This window comes from Magallana gigas, chromosome 1 (genome assembly GCF_963853765.1).
Source record: "Magallana gigas chromosome 1, xbMagGiga1.1, whole genome shotgun sequence".
Lineage (NCBI taxonomy): Eukaryota > Metazoa > Mollusca > Bivalvia > Ostreida > Ostreidae > Magallana > Magallana gigas.
The window spans coordinates 51997331-52021602 of record NC_088853.1 but is presented as its reverse complement, the minus strand read 5'-3'; the positions used below and the strand labels follow the sequence as shown (position 1 = coordinate 52021602).

Here is a 24272-nt window from a genome sequence, read left to right as displayed (position 1 = left end):
TTACCTGAATTATATACGTGATGAGAGTAAAGAGGAAAATGTACCTTTCTTCTCTATTTAAGCAAAGATAATAGGTTTTTTGCTTTGAAAAAAAAACTCAAAAAACTAATTGATATTAATACCGTATATCAGGGTTTTTTTTCGCGTGTATCCAATTTCCGCTTTGTTCGCGACGATTTTCAGAATTGCAGAAAATAAATCAGCGTAAATTTGATACAGAAATTTTTGTGTTTGTAATAGAGTTCTCTATTTTCTGATAATGTAAACAAGTAAGTAAAAGTACGATGAACTATGTTCAGTTAGTTTAGTTATATAGAGGCACAAATTGCAGGAACGGAGAACGAGTTGTCAGATAATAGATTTGTAAGCTTCATTGTATTTTAATTATCCATTTACAAGCTAATAAAACAGTCACTTTCCTTGCGTAAACTGATGTTTAATTATACCTGAGCTACTGGTATATGTAACTGTACATGATATATTTATTTATGACTGTTTGTGTCTCTGAAAAAAATTATCGGTACTTATTTCACATTAAGGAAATCATGTAAATGGTTTCATTGTTCGAATTGTTCATTACAAAGGGCGACAATTTAAATACTTTTCCCCTCTTATCATACAGGTTTAAACAATCGTGAATTATATTTTCAATGTGACTTTGAAATAGTGAAAATTTGATTTGCGTAAAATTTATAGACCACTCTAGGCTCTGATCTGCGGAAAAAAAACATGACGCAGAAAAAACATGATGTATGGTATCGCAGATATTAAAGAGGTAGAAGTCTGAATTGATTTTTTTTTTCAAAAACAAAATCAAGTTGACTCTGGTCTTCTTGTTTAAAGTTGCAAATTTATACAATACACCATATTTTTCTTATTTTACACCTTCTATAATATTGGTTTCTTATCATAATAAAGGAAGTTCTTCAAAAAGAAAACTCAAGATTTTTATCCAACAAGTTGTACACATGAATGTTTTCTAACCCCGAGCCTTGGCTCGGCGTTAGAAAACACACAATTCGTTGGATAAAAATTGTATACCATCGCAACCCATGAGAGATCCTATTCTCATCATTATGTTTGAACATAAAATTAGCGCTTTCTTCTTTTTCACGAAGACGAAAACAACGGTTACGCTGCTAGATTCTTAGGATTTTCTGTTTATGTATCTAACACAACAAACAAAGATGACGGGATTTTATGCTTTAAAGACAACAACTATACCCTGTCCACGATACCTGATGCCACAAACATAACATGTATCACACACGGTAGATATGTAATCTACTACAACAACAGAACCCACCCTCCCTATCCTGATGGGTATTCTCAGTTTGCCTTTATCGAGCTGTGTGAAGTAGAAGTGTACGGTAAATACCAACTCCAGTAGCAAAAGCCTTGCCACACTGTCACAATTTATGAAAGAATGTCCCACGAAAAAAACTTGTTATACATTTTCAGTATTCTCAAAACCGATTTTACGATTTTCTACAAACGATGGAAGTTAGTGTGCTACAACTACAACAACAACGTTGTTCATTCATGTGAATGAAAGTTTGTTGATTAAGATGCCAAATAAATATTACTGACATTTTTCTTCTTTGAATTATGGTGATTTCAAAGAAGTGACGATGTTTTGGAAATTAGACTAAAACAATTAATGCTTAATCATCGTACTGACTCCTAGATTGGTTTGGATATGCTCGAAACAATCGCCTTATTTGGCAAGTTGCAGCAATGCAATACATGCAAAAAAATGTAATAAATAGTTTACGACTTTCTTTATGATATTTTTTTTTTAATTGTATGCTATCGTATCTTAAAATCGTGACAGTGTTACAAGGGCCATATGTAAAACAAACATGACATATATTTCTTCAAAAAGATGTTCCACTCAAAAGATAAGTAAAACTATTTGAGACAGATTATTTGTCTACACTGAACTTTTTTTTATAAATGAAGATAAATACATCTTAAGTAAAATGTGCCATGAATTCGAATACCCTTTTATACTTTTTGCAACAAGGTTGTCCTGAGCCAGGCTATGACGGATGGAATTGTTCCCTACTGTGTCCAGAAAATTGTCAGGATGACCAGTGTTACGCTGTAAATAAAACGTGTCTAAGTTGCGTCGCAGGTTACATTGGTTCAAAATGCATTGAAGGTACACGTTCAATATGTTAGCTAGAGTATATAAATACGTAGAATATGATTCCTAAATATTGACTTCACTAAACATAATTTTATCTAATGTTTTAAATATAACAAAATCTGGAAATGTATACGACATTTTTGCGAGTTGTAAAATATTTTAGAGTTTCATGTTTAAAAATCTAGTATTAAAAAAATGGTATATAAAGTTGCCAATTAAATCTATGGTATTCTTGTTTTTTAACATTTTAGATGAAATTAATTTTTACAGAATGTGATGGAGGTACATTTGGTCCACGCTGTATCAACATGTGTGGACAATGTGCACAGAATGAACATTGTCACCATATTAACGGCTCTTGTTTGAATGGATGTGACCCAGGATTTTATGAACACCAATGCATAAAGAGTAAACTATGCACTCAATATTCAAAGTATATTCATTGCAAATACCTTCAGGAAACCTACATACTGATATATAACAAATACAAATGAAAACACATACATACTATAATCTATTTTGTCTTTTTGTCAGTTTGTGAAACTGGTAAATATGGCATTGATTGCCAGCAAAGATGCAGTGCATTTTGCCACACGTCAGGTATTTGTCACCATATAACCGGGGCGTGTAAAGACGGTTGCAAAAGTGGGTGGAAGGGAGCAGAGTGCTTGGAAGGTACACATATTATTTTTCACAAAGGACACGCGTAAATGCACTACAAATACTTTCAGCTTTAGCTCTGCTGTGAGGAATATTTGCCATCATAGCTCAATGAATTAAAATATATTCAATGAAAGAATATACATAGGCAATGCCTGTTGTCCAATCTTATTGAATTTGTCAACTAAAGTGTGTTTAAATTAAAATGTATCATAATGCAGTATCACAATTTCAGTGCAAGATGATGGTAAAACGTCTACAACCCTGTATGTTGTGGTAGCATCTCTCGTCGTCTTAGTTATCAGTAATGTCGTACTAGTTCTCTACGTCATCGTACTGCGGTAAGTAGACTTGCTTCTGTTCATGTACAAATGTGAGTTTATTTGCATTATGTACTCAGACTACCATACTGAATTTAAATGGTACTACATATTGTGTATCAGTTTATGGTCAATAACTTTGATCGTCAGTAGAACAAGTTTTGTTTCCAAAAGTTAGGTTTTACACACTCAGGTTAATTTTATTTTATTTGTCTATTTCTAATAATACCAATGTATTTTCACAATGCAATACTATGTCTTTAAAATGATTATGTCGACATGGTCTTCATTACTTCCGTCTTTTGTTTATATTACTCTGATGCCTTTAAATCATAAAAGGAGATTTGGAAAAATAGTGAAAAAGATGCCCCAACTAATTTTTATTAAAATTTTTCCAGAAATAATATTGCTGATTTATTAATTTTATCATATGTAAATGATGACATAATTAAAATATTTGGCTGTGTAAGAGGGGGTTCAGTTATTACCAGACGATATAAATCAAACAAAAAAAATCAAAAATTAAAAAAAATGACTATTTTTAAATAGACCTCCCGTTCTAAACTTCATATAATTTATGATACCTTCAGTAGCCATTGAACAAAACAAAACCCGGTTTTAAGTATTGATTTCTTATTTCATTATTTTCCTAGCAAACACAGAAAAAAGCAAAAGAAGCACAAAATATATGAACAGACCAAAAAAGAAAACGTCTTTACACAGGATATTAGTGGGTACGATTCTGTGGTTAGTCGAACCGAGGAAAACTACCAGGAATTAGCAACAGTCACTGCCGATCGTTGAACGATAACAAGTTAATAAGTTAATAGATTTACTTTGTCATTGAAACCTTACATATCTTATCAAATCCTTTATATTTAACTCTGTGTATTGAAATTATACATTTTTTGCAAGAAAGGAATTTTGGTAAAATTTAAGCTACTTAAATAACCTTAACCTTCTAATTGTAATGCGCTAAGTCAATCCACATATTTGGTAAAACTTAAAATTAAACAATATTTTGATAATGTATCATTAATATGTATTTAAAAACAGTTTCCTGCATACTCGGTTTAACAAGATTTTTACCAAAATATTGACAATGCTTATTGTGTATACCTATCAAATATGACATGTAATGTATACCACCATGAACATGTTTTAAATACGTAAGTTGCTGTCCAAATGAAAAGTGTTCCACAGTCAATTTAGAGAACAAAATATAATCGCAACAGAATATAACTGCAACAGAATATAACTAGATTTTTTAAATGATTTTAATTACACTTGTATGCGGGTGTTTTGTATTTTTGTTTTGTTTCGTTTTTCTGTAATGCGTTAAATAAGAAACAATGTAAAAACATATCAAACTTGATTGCTGATGTCTACTATATCGAGTTAAATATCATAAACATGTATCTATATTTGCTGTGATATTTACGTGGTTAACATTTCTTCTTGGATTATGACGTCGTTGAAACAAGAAATTTGAATGCAGATTTGTAAAACAAAATAAAGATAACTCACTTTTCCAAACAATTTCATAGCATTTTATACCTCACTTTTTTATAAATGCAGTAGCCTAGCACCAGTTTTGACTCAAAGAACATTTATCCCCTTTTCAATCAAAATGACGAGACTCTGGAAACGACTTAGATTGTTTGAATTGTTCATCGTGTCCTTAAAAAAAAAAAGATACAAAATATAAACATTTTGTACAATGTTTTTACGGTACATATTGTAAGTTATATGGCGCAAAGACAAAAATAAGAGATAAAACATGGATGTATTTATTATTCATGGAACTCACAAGAAAAATCGAGCCAATATATAGGAATAATGGGCGTTAAGTCTATGCAACTTATTTGTCTATCAAGACGAATATTATAACACGCTTCAATCCATGTTAACCAAAGAAAAATAGACAAGGGGAAATGAAGGAAGCTTATCAAAGATGTTACATCGTAAATTTTACACAAATTAGTTATGTTAAACCATACGAATACATTTTTGAGCACCACTGACACACTTTCTTTATATAAGTTCTCTAAGAGGCATGAACATCTTGATTAGCTGACATGTTTCTTTATTTGCATTGTTTGCAACTTTTGTATTTTGTTATTTGCAGTTTGTCTTTGAATTCATTTCAGTCATTCATATAAAGTAAACAACGCAAAACGCACTAGATAATCAATTTGCAATGACAGAAATAAAGGTGATAGACATTATTGATATAATATAATGAGTTGCGGAAAAAATTGTTAATTTAAATGAAATGATATTCATATACAGATAATAATAGAAATCAATGGAAAAGTGAAATTCATGTTTAATGCGTACCTAGTAAAACAGATAAATTACATTCTCATTAAAAAGCAATAGCTCGAATGGAGATTTAATTTTTGTTTGTCTCCATGGAAGTATAAGCATGAAGTAAGAACCCACTGTGAGTAATGATTACAAAAGAAAATTGTGTGCATAAACCAACAGGGAAAACGCGTGTGCATACGATAAAAGTGGGTACGATTCACTTATTAGTAGACGCTAGGACGACCACCAGAAATTGTTGTTCATCAATGTTCAGCATGTTGAATCTTTTTAATTTTTTCTTTATTTTGTTATCATATTCATTTGAAAACTAACATTTCCTGTATCATTATTTTATTAGTTAAGTTAGTCTCCTTAAAAAGACGCACAAAAATCGACAGAAGATAACTAACTATATGTTCTCTTTCAATAGTTTCAGTTAGTATTCAAAATGTTATCTGCAGGTATATTTATTGTGATGAGCAAAATTAAATTAAAAAGTATTTTTAAAAAAATTCATAATATCATGTGCATAAATTTGACTTGTTACTTGCATACTTATTTTAGCGAGGTTCATAGAAGATTGAATAGATAATAACTATAAAATGTTTCGCAGCGGAAGGAGTGAGAGTATGTATAATATTTACAAAATTAGTTTCATGGAATGTATCACTACCTTATAAGTGAATTTTATAGAAACAGCAATAAAGGCTTTTGTTTCCTTTGCAGGGATGCTGTCGTTAACACTGTTTATATGGAATTCAATAAAATCACTATTGAGTATTAAAGAAACTGGTAGTTTTAAACCTTCGTATTAAGTATATGACTATTTATAAACTACATGCAATGCCTTGGAGACTTTCTCTGCAACGTGTAAGCAACACAATGAAAAAAATATGTTTAATAAATGTAAAATACAGCTTGGCGCAGGTAAACGATCAATACAATAACAAATATTTTGCATAAATTTGATTGATTGACAAATAGGATTCATGTTTAGCTAACCCTCGGATTTACCATGATGTTATGTAAATCACCCTTGATTAGTAAGAATGTGGCTTACTTTGAGGATGGTGCGAAATGTTTTAACAATATTTAAAAAAAGGGTAATATTTATTTGAAACCAAAACAAATAAAGCTTTTAAATTAGATCATTTGCAGTGTTAGGATACCTACGTCACGTGATAAAGATGTGCATACGACGTCACAAAAATGCATTATGTATGATGTTGAAAATCGTTGTCATTTATGCAATAGATGATTTAAAGATATATTTCGTTTAATGTATTTTATCGTTAATATCTGACTAGCTTAAAGCATTGTTTGGATATCATGTAACTTCACTACTGAATAATGTTATAATTTGCATTTTTTTTTTCATTCATATAAAATAAAACATCACAATACTAGTATGATCAATTTGCAATGACAGATATAAATGCATAGGTAATATACATAATTGGTATAATATAATGTGTTTCAATTGATACTGTTTAATCAAATAAAGTGATAATCATAAACAGGTAATTACAGAAATCAATGGGAAAGTGAAATACCTTTAATCAATGCGTTCCCATTACGACAGATAACGTGGGTTTTTTTGTTGTTGTTTTTTTTTTTCGAAAATCACAAGCTTGAAATGGGATTCAAATATCGTTAAGTTTCAATGGATGACTGAGCACGAACCACGACACTATGAGTAACTATTACGCATTAAAGCCCTCGGAAGCCCCAGATCTTTCCAGTGTCGTGAAAGCCAATCGCTGACTTCCCGCAATTAACATTTCAAAACGAAATGGATATTATTTAAGAAATAAAGTACGAGTTTTCGTGAATGTTGCAGAATAACCTCCGTCTTCGAGAAATGTTGTTTTGAAATATAAAAGCCGAGGCGTTAGCCGAGGCTTTTATATTTCAAACAACATTTCGAGACCGAGGAGGTTATCCTGCAACATTCACGATAACAAGAACTTTATTTCTGTTCTACTAACAGCCCAGTATTTCTACGGATCGTTTCTCCTATAGAGAGACGATCTAGGTCATTTTGACGGCTGTTCCGTGTAACCCCAATGGTTTTGTTGGTAATGTTTACATGTGTATCGATCAAAGGAATCACATGCAGACGACAGAAATTTCTTTGGTTTTTTAATTCTCTTATCTTATTTATAAAATATCTTTGAATCATGTTCCTAATATTATAAAGGCAATTTAATACGATTATTACTACTACACGATATATATTTTATGTAAAAACATGCAGTGAAAAAATGCTAGGGAGGTGCTAGGAACAGCCGCATTGATCTCTTAAAAATAAACATTTGATGCAATACACATCGTTTTGACTGGAACTAACACGTGAAACTGACATGGTTTTAAAACTTTTTACGGTTTGAAGTTGTACTTTCATAGTCAGTGCGAGACAAATAGGTATTTCTGATCTGATAATTTACTGATGACGTTCGTGGTATATTGGAGAATAATGTCCGCGGCATCTCTTTGATCTCGGCAATAACTGTAGTAGAATTCTACTTTTGTTCTTTTAACGGGATTGTCTTTATCAGCATGTTCCTTTGGTAAGTCATTTTGTTAAAAACAGAATATATGCGTCTATAAATAGGTTTACATATTATTTTGTTCTGAGTTCTCGTTATATTATCAAACACGTAAAATTAGAAAGAACATAAAACAGTGTATCAATTTGATAATTGTCTTAATTGTAAATTATCTAGTTTGATATAGCGCCATATATTTGTTAAAATTCATGCATAGATCATACACAGATCATTTCGTACATGTAATATCTAATTTATGTGTAATATAACAAAGTGATACTTTCATAACGTTATTGATCATATGGTAAATTAGTACGTAACATTAATAAATCTGTGGATTTATACAGTTAACATTGCGCTGAATAGACCTGCATGACAGCAACACCCGGTCACCGGTAAGCCCTGGGGTGCTGACCGGGCGGTGGACGGGCGGTATTCAGACCTGTCTATTACTGGGGGACAGTGCACGATGACTGAATACGGACATACAACGGCGACTTTGCACGTGGACTTGGGAGGAGTCAACAGTGTCCAACACATCTTTATACCACAGGACAGATAATATCGCCTGGAGTAAGTGTTTCATGATACTTCTGAGCTTAACGTAATTTGTTGCGGTTCTCTATGATATTGATACCCTTATATAATTTGCAAACACATTGGGTTTCTTTTTTTGAGAATATAACACATAGTTTAATTGGACATGTTTTATTTTTTTACTGAAGACGGAAAACTGTTATCCTACTAAAATGGTCAAATTATATATATTTTAAGTAGATATGATGATTTATTCAAAACGGAAAAATCATATTTTCATAACTTAATCATTTTATGAAAATCAAATATTCACCTCATTCATGCAATACATGTTGCTAATGTGACTGGTATTTAGCATAGATGAGTAACATGATTTTATTGATTTAGTTTCAAATCTTTCTTTCAACACAATAAATTTCAAATAATATCAATTGCAATTGGAATGCTTTGTAATCAACACTTTGAAATTGTACTTTTTTGTGCCGCTCATTTTCTCTTAAGATTTTTTGTAAAATGTTTATATCAGGAAATGTAAGTAAATTTATTTGAGGCGGAGTTCATATCAAGTTGTCAAACAACCCCAGATATTCTTATTGACCATTTTTTATCTCCATCTGTTTACTGAAAACTGATTTAAACAGTCCATTGATTGGTCAATATTAACAACAATTCACACTTTTCATCCCACAGCCATTATGATATTTAAAATACGTTTTATTAAATGTTATCGTTGTTGTTAACTTTGATTAGTGGGGTTTTTTTTCACATATTAGATGGTCAACACCCGTACACTGCAAGATTTCTTGGATTTTCTGTTTACTTATCAAATACAATGGACATTAAAGACGGGGTCGTGTGCTTTCATGACACTAAATATACAAGAGAAACGATACCTAACCCTATCAACATTACATATCCTCTGGACACATACGGGAGATACATTATATATCATAACAACAGGACTCATCCCCCGATTCCAGCCGACTACCACCAATTCGCTTTCAACGAGTTGTGTGAATTGGAAGTATATGGTAGGTATTAGGAACATACAATTAGAATTATATGAAAATAAAGGTTAAAAGCCTACATGCATTTCATTATAGTAAGCATTTAAACATCTACAAAGCAATTTTGACACGCCTCTTTGCATACATTATTTCTAACGCATTAAAAAAGAAATATTGTTCTTGTTTGCATACATTTCTGAAAAAAAGGTACTATACAGTTTTAAAAGTTATATAAAATAAAATAAAGTTTTATTACCATTTTTGAATAAATCCGCAAAAAGTAAACACCCTTAAAGATCCGTGTGAATATTGTGAGAATAGAATCTTTATCATGCATCAAATATATTATCCTTTTTTATCTAAAAAAAAATTGTAATACCTATAGAATTGATCAGGAATGATTTTTTTTCACGAATCAGTTCATATCAGTTAAAAATTTTTATTGCATTTCTTTAACCCCTTTTAACTGTTTAGAGTGTATTATCTAACTATAAAATGTAAACTTTACTTCCAATATGATAAATATTTATTGATTTATACAGAGATCTGCATTGACTAACTTTAACTAGTGTTTCTGACTTATGTAATAACTTTCACAAACTTGCAAGAATTGTCTATTACTTTCATGAAAGGTGCAGATTCACATTTATTATGATCGGACTTTTTCCAATTCTTTTTTATGAATAAATCAAAAGTTAAAAACATGCGCGGATTAAAAAGGGGCGGAGGTCCACCCTCAACAAAAATAAAACAACTTTAAATTGTGAATATTCAGAAAATATGTCTTTTGCCAAGCTTATACTAAGTATATTCCTGATAATCTCAACTATCCCTCGAACCTCCTGACAAAAATTATGGATGTGTTCAATTTGATGACTAATACAAACTTTAAATGTATATATATTTGCAAAATGAATATGAATAATGGGTTTATTGATTTTCTGTACACTACGAGCTATTTGCATACTCGCAAGGATACCAGATATAGATATTGTTTACTTGAAAACTTTGTGAACATAATAACACATTTTCATTTTCTATTTGCATGTTTTATTGAACAGGATGTCCAAGGTCAGGGTTTTATGGAGAGAAATGTTCATTACCTTGCTCTCAGTATTGCCAGGGGGAAAACTGTAACGTTATTGATGGGACGTGCTCTGTTTGTGTTGATGGATACACAGGAGCCAAGTGCAATAAAAGTAAAAAGTTTTGTTTTTTACAAGTTACAACTAGTACTTGAGAGAAAATTTATTACATACCCATTTCGAATGGAAAATTCAATTTGACGGTTAGCTTATGACGTTAAGAGTTCAAAATAAGTCAAGTTCTTGAAACAAAATATAAATAGCATTATTTCTATTAAATCAATTTTTGCCTTGATACATGTTTATGTTTAAATGAAAATGTACACTTGATTTTGAATATTATTGATAGTGCAGAATAAGTCAAGTTATTGAACTAAAACATAAAAAACATTATTTCTATTAAATTATTTTTCGCCTTGATACATGTTTATGTTTAAATGAAATGTTATACTGAAGGTTAACATACATGTCTACATGCATATATCTTATCATCCAGATGTGCTGCATTGTTTATATTTGCATTGACTTTATAATGAATAAATTGCACCAAAACAGAGTGCAGTAATTACACATATGGTCTGGAATGTAGAAACAGGTGTGGCAAATGCAATGGAGGGATCCCCTGCAACCATATAAATGGAATTTGTTTTAACAATTGCGCTGCGGGAAGGCAAGGGGATAAATGTGATCAAGGTAAATAAAACAGTCTTTAATTAAGATTATTTCATTTAAAATCACAGATTATAAAACTGGAAAATAAGTTAAGACTTTCCACAGCTGAACAAATCTTTCATCTGCAAAATGCTTGTTGATTTAAGCAATTGAATCATTTTGAATTTTTAATATGAATTCTGCAAATAGTTACATTTATTTTCACTTTATAACTACAGGTGGTTTTTATTACTGTAAATAACAATTTCTTATTAAGTTCGGAAAAAAATGATATAAAATCATATTGTCATTTTTTGTTTTTTTTATTCCTCGTCATTCTTTCCAAAACAAATGTCGGTTTCATTATTTTGTCTGCATTGTTATTATATATTTTTCTTTTCTTCTCATTTTTCTTTTAAAGAATGTCAAGTTGGGTGGCATGGCAGAGATTGTAAACATATGTGTACTATTTTTTGTCTTGTTCCACGAGTATGTGATAAGATAACAGGACACTGCATTGAATGTCCAGTCGGTTCGTATGGCGCCTACTGTTCAAAGAAATGTTCACCCAGTTGTGGAAATCCGAAATCATGTGACAAAGAAACGGGGCGCTGTGATACATGTCCAACGGGATGGTATGGACACAACTGCGATATGAAATGTAAAGTAGGCAATTGTGTTGATCCTAGGACATGCAATAGAACAGGAGGATGTTCCGGAGGATGCAAGCCTGGTTGGAAGAATCTCAAATGTGACACAAGTAAAACTAAAAAAAAAATATATGTGTGAATTCATTTTTTTTCGTTGATTTTTTTCGTTGATTTTTTTTTTATTGTTTATAAAGTTAGTTGACAGATGGATGGATAGATGGATGGATGGATGGATGGATGGATGGATGGATGGATGGATGGATGGATGGATGGATTCGTTCGATCTGTTCATTTGATATTTTTTTTGGTTTTTTTTTTGTTTACAGAGTGTGAAAGCGGGACGTTTGGTCTCGACTGCAATGAGACTGGTGGAAATTGTGAACACATGGAACATTGCCACCATGTCACAGGGCTCTGTACGCATGGGTGTAATCCTGGGTATTATGGACTACGCTGCACATATGAACAACGTAAATCAAATACTTTCTAAAGATAATTTTAGTTGACTATTCATATTACATTATTAAGTGACAATATGTTGTCGGTATGTATATTACTAAACTAGCATTGCTTAACTTTTATCTTTGACCGTCTCTTGAAAAATTTGCTAAATAACATTTTATTTCTCTCAAAACTTATTTCATGTGATAACAGTGAAAATGCAGGGTTGAACTGTAATGTTTTGTTACATTATTGCGTTTCTTAATACTAGTTCATCTTTAAACAGTTTGTGAACCAGGATACTATGGTATAAATTGTATGCAAAGATGTAGTTCCCATTGTAATATTTCTGGAGTATGTCACCAGAGAAGCGGAATCTGTAAAGATGGTTGCGAAATAGGCTGGAAGGGAAAATTTTGTGAAGACGGTAAAATGGCCATTAAGATAATTTGCAATTTCAGGAATTTGCATTTGATGTTACACAGGATGAATCTCTGTCATTCAGTCAACTGAATGGTCTGGAAATTTGACTGGATGGCACAGCTTTGCCATTCAGTCACATATCAGTTACCTTTCAGTCACCTTTCAGTTGACTGAATTGCAGAGATTAATCCTGTGGTTTAAGTCATATGTATGTAAGCTTTAAAAGCACCAGATCATCTTAAATGATGATACATTTATTTTGTATTTAAGAGCAGACTAATGAAGGTAGAAGTACCATCATTGACCATTACACGATCTATTCATCCGCCATTGCCGTTTTACTTGTCATTTGCCTCAGGTGCTACACATACTTTATTCTTGGTAAGTTGATTTTTTGACTATGCCATGGTTTAATGCGTTTCACTATTATGTTGATTGCTGAATAATGAAGTGCCATATATAAATCGTTGTATTTACCCTTTTGTCACATTTTAAACTCATGCCTTTACATTTTTATCCCCAAATAAAAAAAAATCAAGTTTCTTGAATTTTTATCCATAATCTTTTTTAATCAATTATTTTGGTTTTCAAAAAAAGTCTAGTAAAAAGAGATAATCACAATTCAATAATGAGTATTATTGAAAAGAATATTGTTCCTTTAAAAATGCATGCATCTACATGTGTCATTTTTTTTTTAATTTTCAGAATAAAAAAAAAGGATAAATAAAGACATGTACAAAGAATGGAGAATATAGACAAACTTTTTATGAAGAACAGCCGCAAAGACTAAGAGAAAAGCTCTTGTCAATTAGACGCATGACTTAAAATTACCTTGGACTGTAAATTACAGTCACAAAATCAGATACGATCTTTTGTCATATTGGAAATACAGAGGGTTTTTTCTTCAAGAGGAAGAAACTTGAAATCTTTTCTTAGATCCTTACAATAAATTGTGTTTTTCAAAGCATTGTTTGTGATAAACACAGGTTGTTTTTCTTTCACTTTTAAGATGTAAAACAAGCATTTTTCTATAGTATGTTAGAGCAAAAGGTACCAGAATCTAAATTAATCACGTGAATGTTATAATATCTTGAAAATTCATTGGTTGTGATCAGGCTTGGGGTAATGCTAAATGTAATGGTAATGCATTGCAATGCATTTCATGCTTTCAAAGTAATGCTAGTAATATGTAATGCCACAAATTAAGCATTACAAGTAATGGTAATGTAATGCATTACTTTCCAAAATCTAGTGTAATGCTGGCATTACATGGCATTACTTTGCATTACTATGCTTTTTTATGCATGCTCATGTTCATAAAATTATGATTAATTGAATAACTTAAATTGTATTTGATTAAAAATTGTTTTTATGAAGAAAAATAATTCTTGAGATAGAAATATTAAGTTGAATGATTTTTTTTAATCACACAACTAAATAGTTTTTAAAATTAAATGTAAAAATCCATTCTTAAATTGTCAATATAACTGCATATAACAACAAAATTTCATAACATTTTAATTACGAGTGTTGTGATTATAAGCATTTTACATCATTTGAAACATTTAATCCAATTAGTTGTGCATTTAATAAATTCTTTACTTTGAAGAATGTGTCAACAACACACAATGCCCCAAGGATAATCTAAGTATCAAAACAAGCTATTGTTTTAAGAGGTGCTAAACACCCCAATCCCCCACTCTTCTCAGGGCTGTGTTCCATTAGAATAGAGAACAGACAGCTGCATACACCTTTAAAAGCAAAACAAAGTACACTTAAGAGAATGCAGTGTCCAACAATGATCTCTGTAAGCTTAAAACTTACTTCTAGTATTATAACCCATTTGAAAATAATCTCTCTCTCTCTCTCTCTCTCTCTCTCTCTCTCTCTCTCTCTCTCTCTCTCTCTCTCTGTTTTATATGAAGTACAATAGTTTGGACTGATAGAAAATAAAAGATTCATGTATTTTTTCTATTATTGCATGAACACTTATATCTTAGATTTTCAAACCCGACATAATGCAGTTAAAAGATGAACCCTTAAAACTTTGATGATCATAAACGTGTATATTAAGTCATTAAATTTGAACGTGATAGTGAACAGAACATGCACCTATAAATATGTTTAATCATGTTTTAGATATGAAACATTTTCCAAAAAAAAATCAGCTTTTTAATCACTTTTTAAAAACTTATTGATTTTTCACAAAGTAATGGTAATGGTAATGCATTACTTTACTCATGTAATGGTAATGTAATGCATTACTTCAAGAAAATTAAGTAATGGTAATGGTAATTTAATGCCCAAATTCATGAAGTAATGGTAATGTAATGCATTACTTTACAATGTAATTCGCCCCAAGCCTGGTTGTGATTGTACATGTAAATAGCAATTAGACGAGCAAAAAAAAAATGGCATCCACACTATAAATAAATATTTTTTTTTATTGTGCCACATGTTTGAATAGAATGACTGTTCTAAAGTTTGTCCAAATCTTCTCACGACAAAATTTAAACAAATGTGTTTCGATAATATATATTTGAAGCTTTTACGACATGTGACATTTAGACACAAAAGGAGAAAGAAAATAAAAAAAAATTAACACATAGATGATGACTTTTTGTGAATACTTGTGAAGACTACATGTAACTGGAGGATGTTCATGCAAGACATTGAATGGTTAATCATGTTAACTTGGTTTTCAATTAAATGCAAGTTCTACCTTTTTTATGTCTGATACACACATGGGTTAACTCTATCGCATTGTTATGAAACAAACCAACAACTGTTGTTGAATGATTACAAACGACTACCCAGATAGCTTATATGCAATTTGATATGTTAATTTACTTGTTTTGGATTATATTATGCCAAAGAAAATACAATGCGATATTGACTATGTCTGTATTGCAGAACATCATTTTACTATAATAATGAGAAACAGCTTAAAACATTTGTATCTTGCATCATAATATAATTATATCAGAGAGAGAGAGAGAGAGAGAGAGAGAGAGAGAGAGAGAGAGAGAGAGAGAGAGAGAGTTTTAATGATAAATGAACAATATTTGCTTTAGCAAAAATGCAAACGTATCCTTATGCTTAATTTTCTTTTAACACCCTGTTTAACACCCTGCATCATTGCATTTTATAAGATTATACATTCACTCGTAAATTACATAGAGGGGTTTATAATATACTGCTTTTTGGAAAAAATGTAAAACATTTATATACAATAAATAAATTGTTGGATGTTTCTAGATGTAAGTGTGTATTTGAATAGTTTAAAACAGTTGAATGATCAACGCAAGAAAACAATCACAAAGATTTATTCACGAAGATATGATTTGTTTAATACAATATTGTGCCCGAAGGATGGTGCAAGCTCGATATATATGGAATTTGCACTATACTGTACAGTTATAACAATATATGAGCTAATCAATTTATAAAAGCCCAGCGACACGGTTGAATAACACTTAAACAGGAACAAATCTCAGAAAACCTAGATGCCATTGGGTTTTTGATATTCCATCAAACATAAATAGCTTGTGAACATATAAATTCTTTTTCTCTCCCCTTTTAAAGTTTTTGGTCAAACTGAAGTGTTTCACCTTTATTAAACGGTAATAGTAAGTTTGAATAGAGAAGCAATGCGTGTATTGAGGATAGTTTTGCGATAATAACTATTTTTGTTGTTTTTATAAAACTGCGTATACATTTTTCAAAATGTGTTTATCTAAAGAAGCAAGGCATTCAATCCCCCAAGATACTCCTGTATCAAAAGAATAGAAAACGTCTAAAAAGTGTAGTATCCCTACATTTGTGTTAAGAAGAAGAAACAAAGGTCGAAACGGGAACTTAAATGTAGTAAAGCCACACTAAATAAGACTGGAAACAAGGCAATATACAAACTACAAAAACGTCTCTCAGAAATTATGTTTTATAGTTGGAAAATCATAAAGGAAAATTTCATTTATGTTAACATGTTAAACATTTGATTTTGGCCAATGATAGAACAAATTATTATATCAGACTTATCTCTATAGACAAAAGACAAACATGGCATAGTCTTATTTAATCGCAATTTATAAAGGATTAACATGCATAAGTTTTTGTAATTAAATGCAAATGTTACTAGTTTTTTTTTTCTAAACAAATTGCATTAAATATACATTTCATTTTAGTAAAATAATCAACATTAAAGATTGTATATAGATACAATTAAAATGCAACTGAAAGTCTTGTCATTGCAGAACATTGCGACGAATTATTATTTATCATAAAATGTAATTGTTATCTGCAAATTTTAAGCGTACATGTAAAAACATTTAAAATCTGTTTTGGGTTTTAAAAAAGTATATTTATAAGAATTTTATTCATCAATAAGCGTTAATGCTTTTTTTAGATACTAATATGTTTTCCAAAATCGTATAAATTAATATTTTTTTATTCAAATGATGCCTTGTGTTGCGTTTATTTATCTATCATGCAACACTTCTACCACATGCTTTCGGGGAGAGAGAGAGAGAGAGAGAGAGAGAGAGAGAGAGAGAGAGAGAGAGAGAGAGAGAGAGAGAGAGAGAGAGAGAGAGAGAGAAATGAGAGAAATGAGAGAAAGGGAAAGAGTTTTCAAAAATAGTCCCCTACTTTATTTAATGATCACACTAGTACATACTTTGTATACATATTATTGTAGAATTCGGCACATATATTTATTTAAACGGCATAATTAATTTTGTTTTCATGTTACTACACTGTCAAATATAAAGGTTCAGTTATGAGACAGTTTTGTTTGTATACAACCATAGGGCATCAAACGGGCTGTTGTGTTGTGTGCACCGATGCCTTATCTTATAAAAAAAAACGGACCTAGACAAACTGGTGATATATTTTATTGCATAACTTTGGGGGAACAATTGATGACCTTTTGTACTTCCTTGCTCCCTGGATGAATGATTCTTGTTTATTAAAGTTCTATAAACAGACTACTCTTCGAATTTAAATTCAACAGTGCATTATTTTACAACGTAGAATCTTTTCATTACTTCCTTGTTTATTCCTTTCTTTGTAATGGATAGCGTCTGGGTTCTCTTAATTTGCCCTGGATTACTCTGTTTTGCAGAAAATAATGGCAAGTACATGTTACTTCTGATAGGAATTCTGATTGTTTAGGAATATTCAACTGTTATTGTTGCTAGTAACTAAGAATTGATCATCCATCTGTTCTTTTATGTGCGTAGAAAGTCGATGGATATGGAAGTGACTCATCATGAGTTAGCTTATCCTCTGCTTAATACATGTAGAACACATATAAATCTAACATGCATATGTATTATAAATCTAAACAAGCTAAGAAATAGGAAGTCCGAAACATACGATGTTTTTCTGGGTTTTTTAAAAGGATTTTGATATTTTTCCAGCCTGGTTATGCCAGTTTCGTAATGGCGCCGTTCCGGTTCTGGTGTTTTCCTGGCAAACAAAAATAAAACTTGTTTGCCAAGAAAACATCAAATATTTTGGAGCAAAATCTAGGTAAAATTAACTAAAGTAACTTGGCTTTATACCGTTAGAACAGCGTATTGAATTAACAATTACAGTTTTTGTTAACCGTCATTGTATTCAAAGGTGGTGTTCTGGAATGCGTAGATGGTCTTGTGTTCATTGAGTCGATGTGCACTGTGGGGAGAGTAAGTTTTAAAATCCTGGCAGGGGTGGAGGTGAAACTCTAATTTGGTGAATCTTCTACGTGCTTCTAATTTTTTTTTCATTTTAGAAGAAAACGTCGCATTTAACAAATCAGCATGGCAGAAATACCCGGCAAACAACCTGGAGAAGTTTGGAGCAGAGCGGGCCGTGGACGGACTGTATTCAGAACTATCTCTCTATGGAGGACAGTGTACAATGTCAGATTATGGGCATTCAACTGCCACATGGCATGTTGACTTGGGAAAAGTTCACAAGATAGCTCACATTGTAATGTATTTTCCTTATGAAAGTAAGTTGTTTTTTTAACTGATTATTTTGGCATCGTTTTCTCTAAAGGAAGAAACCGCCAATACAATGTTTCAAATCAATTAAAGTTTCGTTTAGAAATGTCTAACATACATGTATTTAAACAAAAACTATCATTAAATGAAAAAAAAATATTATAAGATACATGAGATACAAGATATATGAGATTTTGATTAACTCAATTTAACTCAATTAACCTTTTTAATTTGATAAACAACACTTTTTTATATTGTTGTGCATTGCATGACATAATAAATAGCTCTAAATATGACTTAAAGAAACCTTAACTTATATTTCAATAACTTCAGCCCGCTTCATGACGGTTTTATTATATTGAAAAGAATAAAGAACACTATGTCTGGAATGTTACTTGGAATAAACTATCGCACAAATGATGTAATGCATATATTGATATGATAATTAAGTGAAATATTGTAATCGATTAAATATGAGTAGTTCCCTTACAATATTTGTCATGTCAACACAAACATGTACCGGCAAATTAGAAGGATCAACTTCAAATGATAAATGCTGATATGTTGATAGTGTGTTTTACACGGTTCATTTATCTACCAACAAACTGAAAATTTAAGTAAATTATAGATTATACCAGAATTATTGATGGTTCGTCATGATTAATGGATAAAAAAATATGTAAATAAATTTATTCATTCCTTTTAATTCAAAGTTCGGTTCTAATTTTAAACAATGCTCTTATTTCTTTTAGTCTCGTGCTTTTGTTGAAAAGCTTGTATTTTAGTCTTTGAGTATGAAGGAAAATGAAAGTTGGGCTTTTTATGGTATGCTAAAAAACAAATTAAAGTTTTATGTGTTTGTTTTCTTATTTCTGATTACAATATTTATTTGATTAAAATATATTTTGCATATTCTTTACCATAACGTATATTTTTAAGATATTTTATTTCGTAAAATTAACTTACTTATTTTATTTGCTACAGGTCTTCCACAAGACATATTTAATGGTTTCGCTGATAGATTTTTAGGATTTTCGGTTTATATATCGAATACAACCGACAAAGAAGACGGAGAGTTATGTTTCGTGGACACCAACTACACCATTGACACAATTCCTAATCCAATAAACATAACCACTCAAATAAGTGGAAGATACGTTATCTACTACAACAACAGAACACACCCTCCATTTCCTTCTGACTATCATCCGTTTGCTTTCAGCGATCTTTGTGAAATTCAAGTGTATGGTAAACTATTGCTGATTATATAGTGGAGTAATTTTAAAATATGAAATTGGAAAAGCTTTGCATGTCGCAACCTTTGTTTGATTTAAGTAGAACTTGATATATACATATATCAATGAAAAACAATTAATGTTTTCTTACAATATTTAAGTTGATTAAATATAAAAATATATTGGTGTTGAGAAACTCAATTGATATGAAGTGGGATATTCTAGTTTTTTTTTTGCAAAAAGTATAAATTTGATTTTGTGAAAAAAATCCATTTTTTACAGAGTGTAAATTTGGGTGGTTTGGACCACACTGTGAGAATAGATGTAGTGAAAACTGTAAAGTTCCTGGGAAATGTGACTGGATAACGGGATTGTGTGAAGGAGGGTGCCAGGCTGGATGGGAAACCCCTGAATGTGATAAAAGTAAGAAAAAATCCAATTTTAAGTGAAAATCTAAATTGCATTTTAGGGATCCGACACGCAAAGTCACGTGTTTCGTGTATTGTAAAACATCGATACATAATTTAAAAAACAGCAATATGCCATAAATTTGTTGCTTAGGACAATTGTTGTTATAGTATCAGAGAAAAAAGATAGAACAGTTGCAAGTCTAAGCACATATAAAACATTCGTCGCGTGTATAGGTTATACATCTCAATATTAACTAAATGTGTATATGGTACATGTTCAATCTAAAGAAAAATCCAAAGTATATCAAGTTATCATTTATTGTTTTGCACCTGTATTATCTTCAGTTGTTTTGTTTTGGTTTATTTTGAATATTGTTTTAGTTTTTGTATTTGTTGGTTTGTTTGTTTGTTTGTTTGTATTTTTTCTTTTATGGTTGGAGGGGGGGGGTGTTGTTGAAAAGAAAATGTATTTTGAAACATAAACACTCAATATATATCTACTTAAAAACCTAGGTATGTTTTAAAATCAAAACAGATAAATTAATTTCATACGGAATGAATATTTCTATAAAAAGTTACATACCTGGACGTGTTAAAATATATACTTTTTGTAGAGTGTGATGACGGGAAGTATGGTCTTGGATGTACTGAATTCTGTGGCAACTGCAGCCTGATTGAAATAGAGGAGGTTGAATATGGGAAATGCCACCATGTTGACGGTTTCTGTAAATATGGATGCAATCCAGGATACTATGGAGATCGCTGTTTGCAACGTAATGTATCAACTTATAAAATCGGAAAAGTGCAAATGGTATCAAATGTATATAAATCAGTTTAGTCGATAGCTTAGATAAACCCCTATAATAATAAAGTATTTAAAAAATTATTTTTTTATAAAAACCAGGAATGCAAAATGTGGTTAAATTATAAAATGATAGCAGACGTAGTCTAACATGATTTTACTTTAATGATTTTTTGCAAATTGAAATTGCAACGTTTTTGAAAAGTTTGAATATTATGAATGTTTTTTAAAAGATGTAAATTTTTAATATGTTTCAAAATAAAATTGATAATGCACATCAATAATGCGTGTTGACTACAACAGTTAACAGAGATTGCAATATTTTCAGATGCATATTGGTATATATTTATTTTCCACATATTTGTAACATGCATGCATTATGTACGACGCTGTAGTAGAATCATTTAAATGGGATGCAGTTCTAGCATTCGTGGATTTAGATAAATTGGAAGCTCTTTCTTCGCCAGAATTTCGAAATGGTGCATGTAGATGTTACGTAGTAAATGTATGGGAAAAAAACAATTTATATCCGCCCTTTCGGAAATAAAAAGATACTGTAATGTTAGTTTGACAGAAAAAAGGTCAAATAATCTATGTTATCTTATTGTTATGGTTGTTTGAAATATGTACCTTTCTTTTGTTTTTCTCACCTACCATCCTTCAAATCTGACAGACAAAAAAAATTAATCAGAATTTTTCAAATAAATTTTAGAATAGCATGGTTAAGTGTTGACCCCCCCCCCCCTTAAAAAAATGACATCTATAAAAAGGGATATGGATATAAGAAAGCATATGAATATAATAAATGACAATAACAAACCGTCAACGATCTTAAAATTCCATAAAACGAAATACAAATTAAAGCAGAGCAACAGGAACCTCCAAAAAGATAGCACTAGGATCAAGTGCCTAGAAGGAGTGATATAAACAAAATATTGCGATCAATCTTTTTATTGTGCTTTGTCTTCAGACTGTCCAAATGGGTTCTATGGAGACAAGTGTTTGTTTCAATGCCCAGTCAACTGTACTTACTGCCATATAGAAACCGGAGTCTGCGAGGAATGTTATCCTGGATTTACTGGACCCGACTGCTTGTCAAGTAAAACAATTTAGTTTCGGCTAATTTTTTAAATACAGATTCATCTAAAATGATTTTCAAAACAAACTATTTTTCAAATTTAAATTCTAGTTTTATCAACATTGGTTTACTCATTCGGTTTTACCATTGAAAATTGCAAACACGTTCCTTGCCTTTATCGGTTTTATCAAACAAACAAAAACACATATTTATTTATCAATATCAATATTTATTTTCAAATACCAACTTACCAATAAGTTAATTAACACATTGAAATAATTTTTAAAAACAGTGGGTTATTTTTGAAAGAAGTGTATGCTTAATGAACAATTGTGTACTAAATATTTTGTCTTTTGAATAGCATGTGAACCGGGAAGATATGGTATTGGTTGCTACCAGAGATGTAGCCCGTTTTGTAACACTCCCAAGTGTGATTTTATAAGCGGTGCGTGCGTAGACGGGTGCAAAACTGACTGGGAAGGAATGCAGTGCCTAGAATGTATACAAAGCCATTTTATACCAAATGTTTTATGCCTACGTGAATTTTCATAGATTTATAATACTTTTACATTTCAAAATTAAAATACCTAGTTTAATGATAATTTAGAAAAAGCATTTTTTCTTCTTTATTTTAAATTGGCTTTTTGGTCTGGACTAATGTTAGTTTATGCATATTCATGTATATAAATTAACAAATTTGTACGTTGAATGTAACCTTCTTTGATGTACAGTACATGATGAGTATCGTCTGCCTGAAGACTTATCCACGTACCTATACGTCATTGATGGAATGATAATTGCTGTAGTAATTAACAGCATGATTTTAGTCGTTTACATCATATTTCTGAGGTAAGTTGCTTATGCAACTGAAAATCATTTAATTTTAAGTTACAAAACAAGTAAGAGTAAGTTACCTATGATCGCTTATACAAAACATAAAGAGACATTAATCAATACTGTATGTCGTAATTAAATATTTTTTTTTTAAACTGTTTTCAAAAAACAATGGTTGGGAATTTTTCCGTAAATCGTCTTTTTTATTTACCTTGATGAGTTTTTTTTTCAATTTTTAGGAGAAAAAGGGTGCAAAAAATGAAAAGTAAAGAACATGGTCTCAATGACGTTGCATTCACAAAAGATCAAAACAGGTGCATATCAGTTATAACTTACAAGGGAAATGAATATCAAGAACTATAGAAGGTTGAAGATATGTGGGAATTTTCTTGGCTTAAATCGGACGAAAAGAACAGGAATCACTTTTTTCGCTGAAAACAAACTATATTTTCCTATGTATCTTTTACTTATTTTGTATGCAATGCTACAAATCAATGGTATGTTCTCGTCGAAATAGAATGCCGTGTTGAATCGTTTAAAAAATAATGATTAGCCTTTTTAATCATAGATATCATAATTATTTGTTTTTTACTTTGTTTTTTTATTAGATGTGTTCTTTTAACAATTATTCAATGCATTTCGACAAGATAATTAAAGTACTTTGTGAAATACAGACAAACATATACCTCAACTTATTGAAGATTGTTTATAGACTAAAATTGGTACCTTTTCACCGATGAAAGATGTTATTGTATCAATTAAAATTATTGTTATTATCATACATGTAACATATATTGTACTTATATGCAGTTTTAATTCATGATTTAATATATGCTGTATCAATGACATACCATATTATTCTTTCTCAACAGTTGAAAGAGTTGCTTTTCCTTGTATGTTAATAACTGTGCATTGATAAATTAATGCTAAACTAATTGTCTATATTTTAATTCTATGAAATAAGGAAGCTGATTTTGGCGGATTATTTTTCCTCTGTATGTACTAAGCAACGTGTGTCATGTACAGCACTTTCTCATTTATATTTTAGTACCCTAGTCAATAAAAATGCTAAATTATGTAACTGTTTATTTCGCTTCCAACGTTCAGTACATTCCTAGCTGATCAGAATAATGACAGACAT

The 24272-nt window shown here is 30.8% G+C and overlaps 2 protein-coding genes across 2 annotated transcripts; both read left to right on the top strand.

Moving 5' to 3' along the window:
* The first annotated feature begins 1114 nt into the window (after positions 1-1114).
* LOC105342886 (disintegrin and metalloproteinase domain-containing protein 8-like) lies at positions 1115-4671 on the top strand. Its single transcript, XM_034463514.2, has 6 exons — positions 1115-1370; positions 2027-2164; positions 2423-2560; positions 2687-2827; positions 3048-3153; positions 3786-4671. The coding sequence occupies exons 3-6, from the start codon at positions 2461-2463 to the stop codon at positions 3934-3936; spliced, it is 498 nt and encodes a 165-aa protein (XP_034319405.2). The 5' UTR covers positions 1115-1370; positions 2027-2164; positions 2423-2460; the 3' UTR covers positions 3937-4671.
* Positions 4672-7756: 3085 nt separating this feature from the next.
* Positions 7757-24207, top strand: LOC105323898 (multiple epidermal growth factor-like domains protein 6). Its single transcript, XM_066070557.1, has 17 exons — positions 7757-8012; positions 8339-8564; positions 9302-9559; positions 10597-10734; positions 11176-11313; positions 11693-12031; positions 12248-12391; positions 12649-12789; positions 13056-13166; positions 18559-18780; positions 19757-20020; positions 20290-20430; positions 21032-21190; positions 22190-22318; positions 22659-22796; positions 23029-23146; positions 23371-24207. The coding sequence occupies exons 3-17, from the start codon at positions 9361-9363 to the stop codon at positions 23492-23494; spliced, it is 2505 nt and encodes an 834-aa protein (XP_065926629.1). The 5' UTR covers positions 7757-8012; positions 8339-8564; positions 9302-9360; the 3' UTR covers positions 23495-24207.
* The last annotated feature ends 65 nt before the right edge of the window (positions 24208-24272 follow it).

Bases quoted from the DNA above. Each gene is read 5' to 3' on its own strand.
- LOC105342886 (XM_034463514.2), top strand. From the start codon at position 2,461: ATGTGTGGACAATGTGCACAGAATGAACATTGTCACCATATTAACGGC. The intron at 2,561-2,686 runs GTAAACTATGCA...TCTTTTTGTCAG, and splicing joins TGAACACCAATGCATAAAGA to TTTGTGAAACTGGTAAATAT. The intron at 2,828-3,047 runs GTACACATATTA...TCACAATTTCAG, and splicing joins GGGAGCAGAGTGCTTGGAAG to TGCAAGATGATGGTAAAACG.
- LOC105323898 (XM_066070557.1), top strand. From the start codon at position 9,361: ATGGACATTAAAGACGGGGTCGTGTGCTTTCATGACACTAAATATACA. The intron at 12,790-13,055 runs GTAAAATGGCCA...TTTGTATTTAAG, and splicing joins GGGAAAATTTTGTGAAGACG to AGCAGACTAATGAAGGTAGA. The intron at 18,781-19,756 runs GTAAGTTGTTTT...TATTTGCTACAG, and splicing joins AATGTATTTTCCTTATGAAA to GTCTTCCACAAGACATATTT.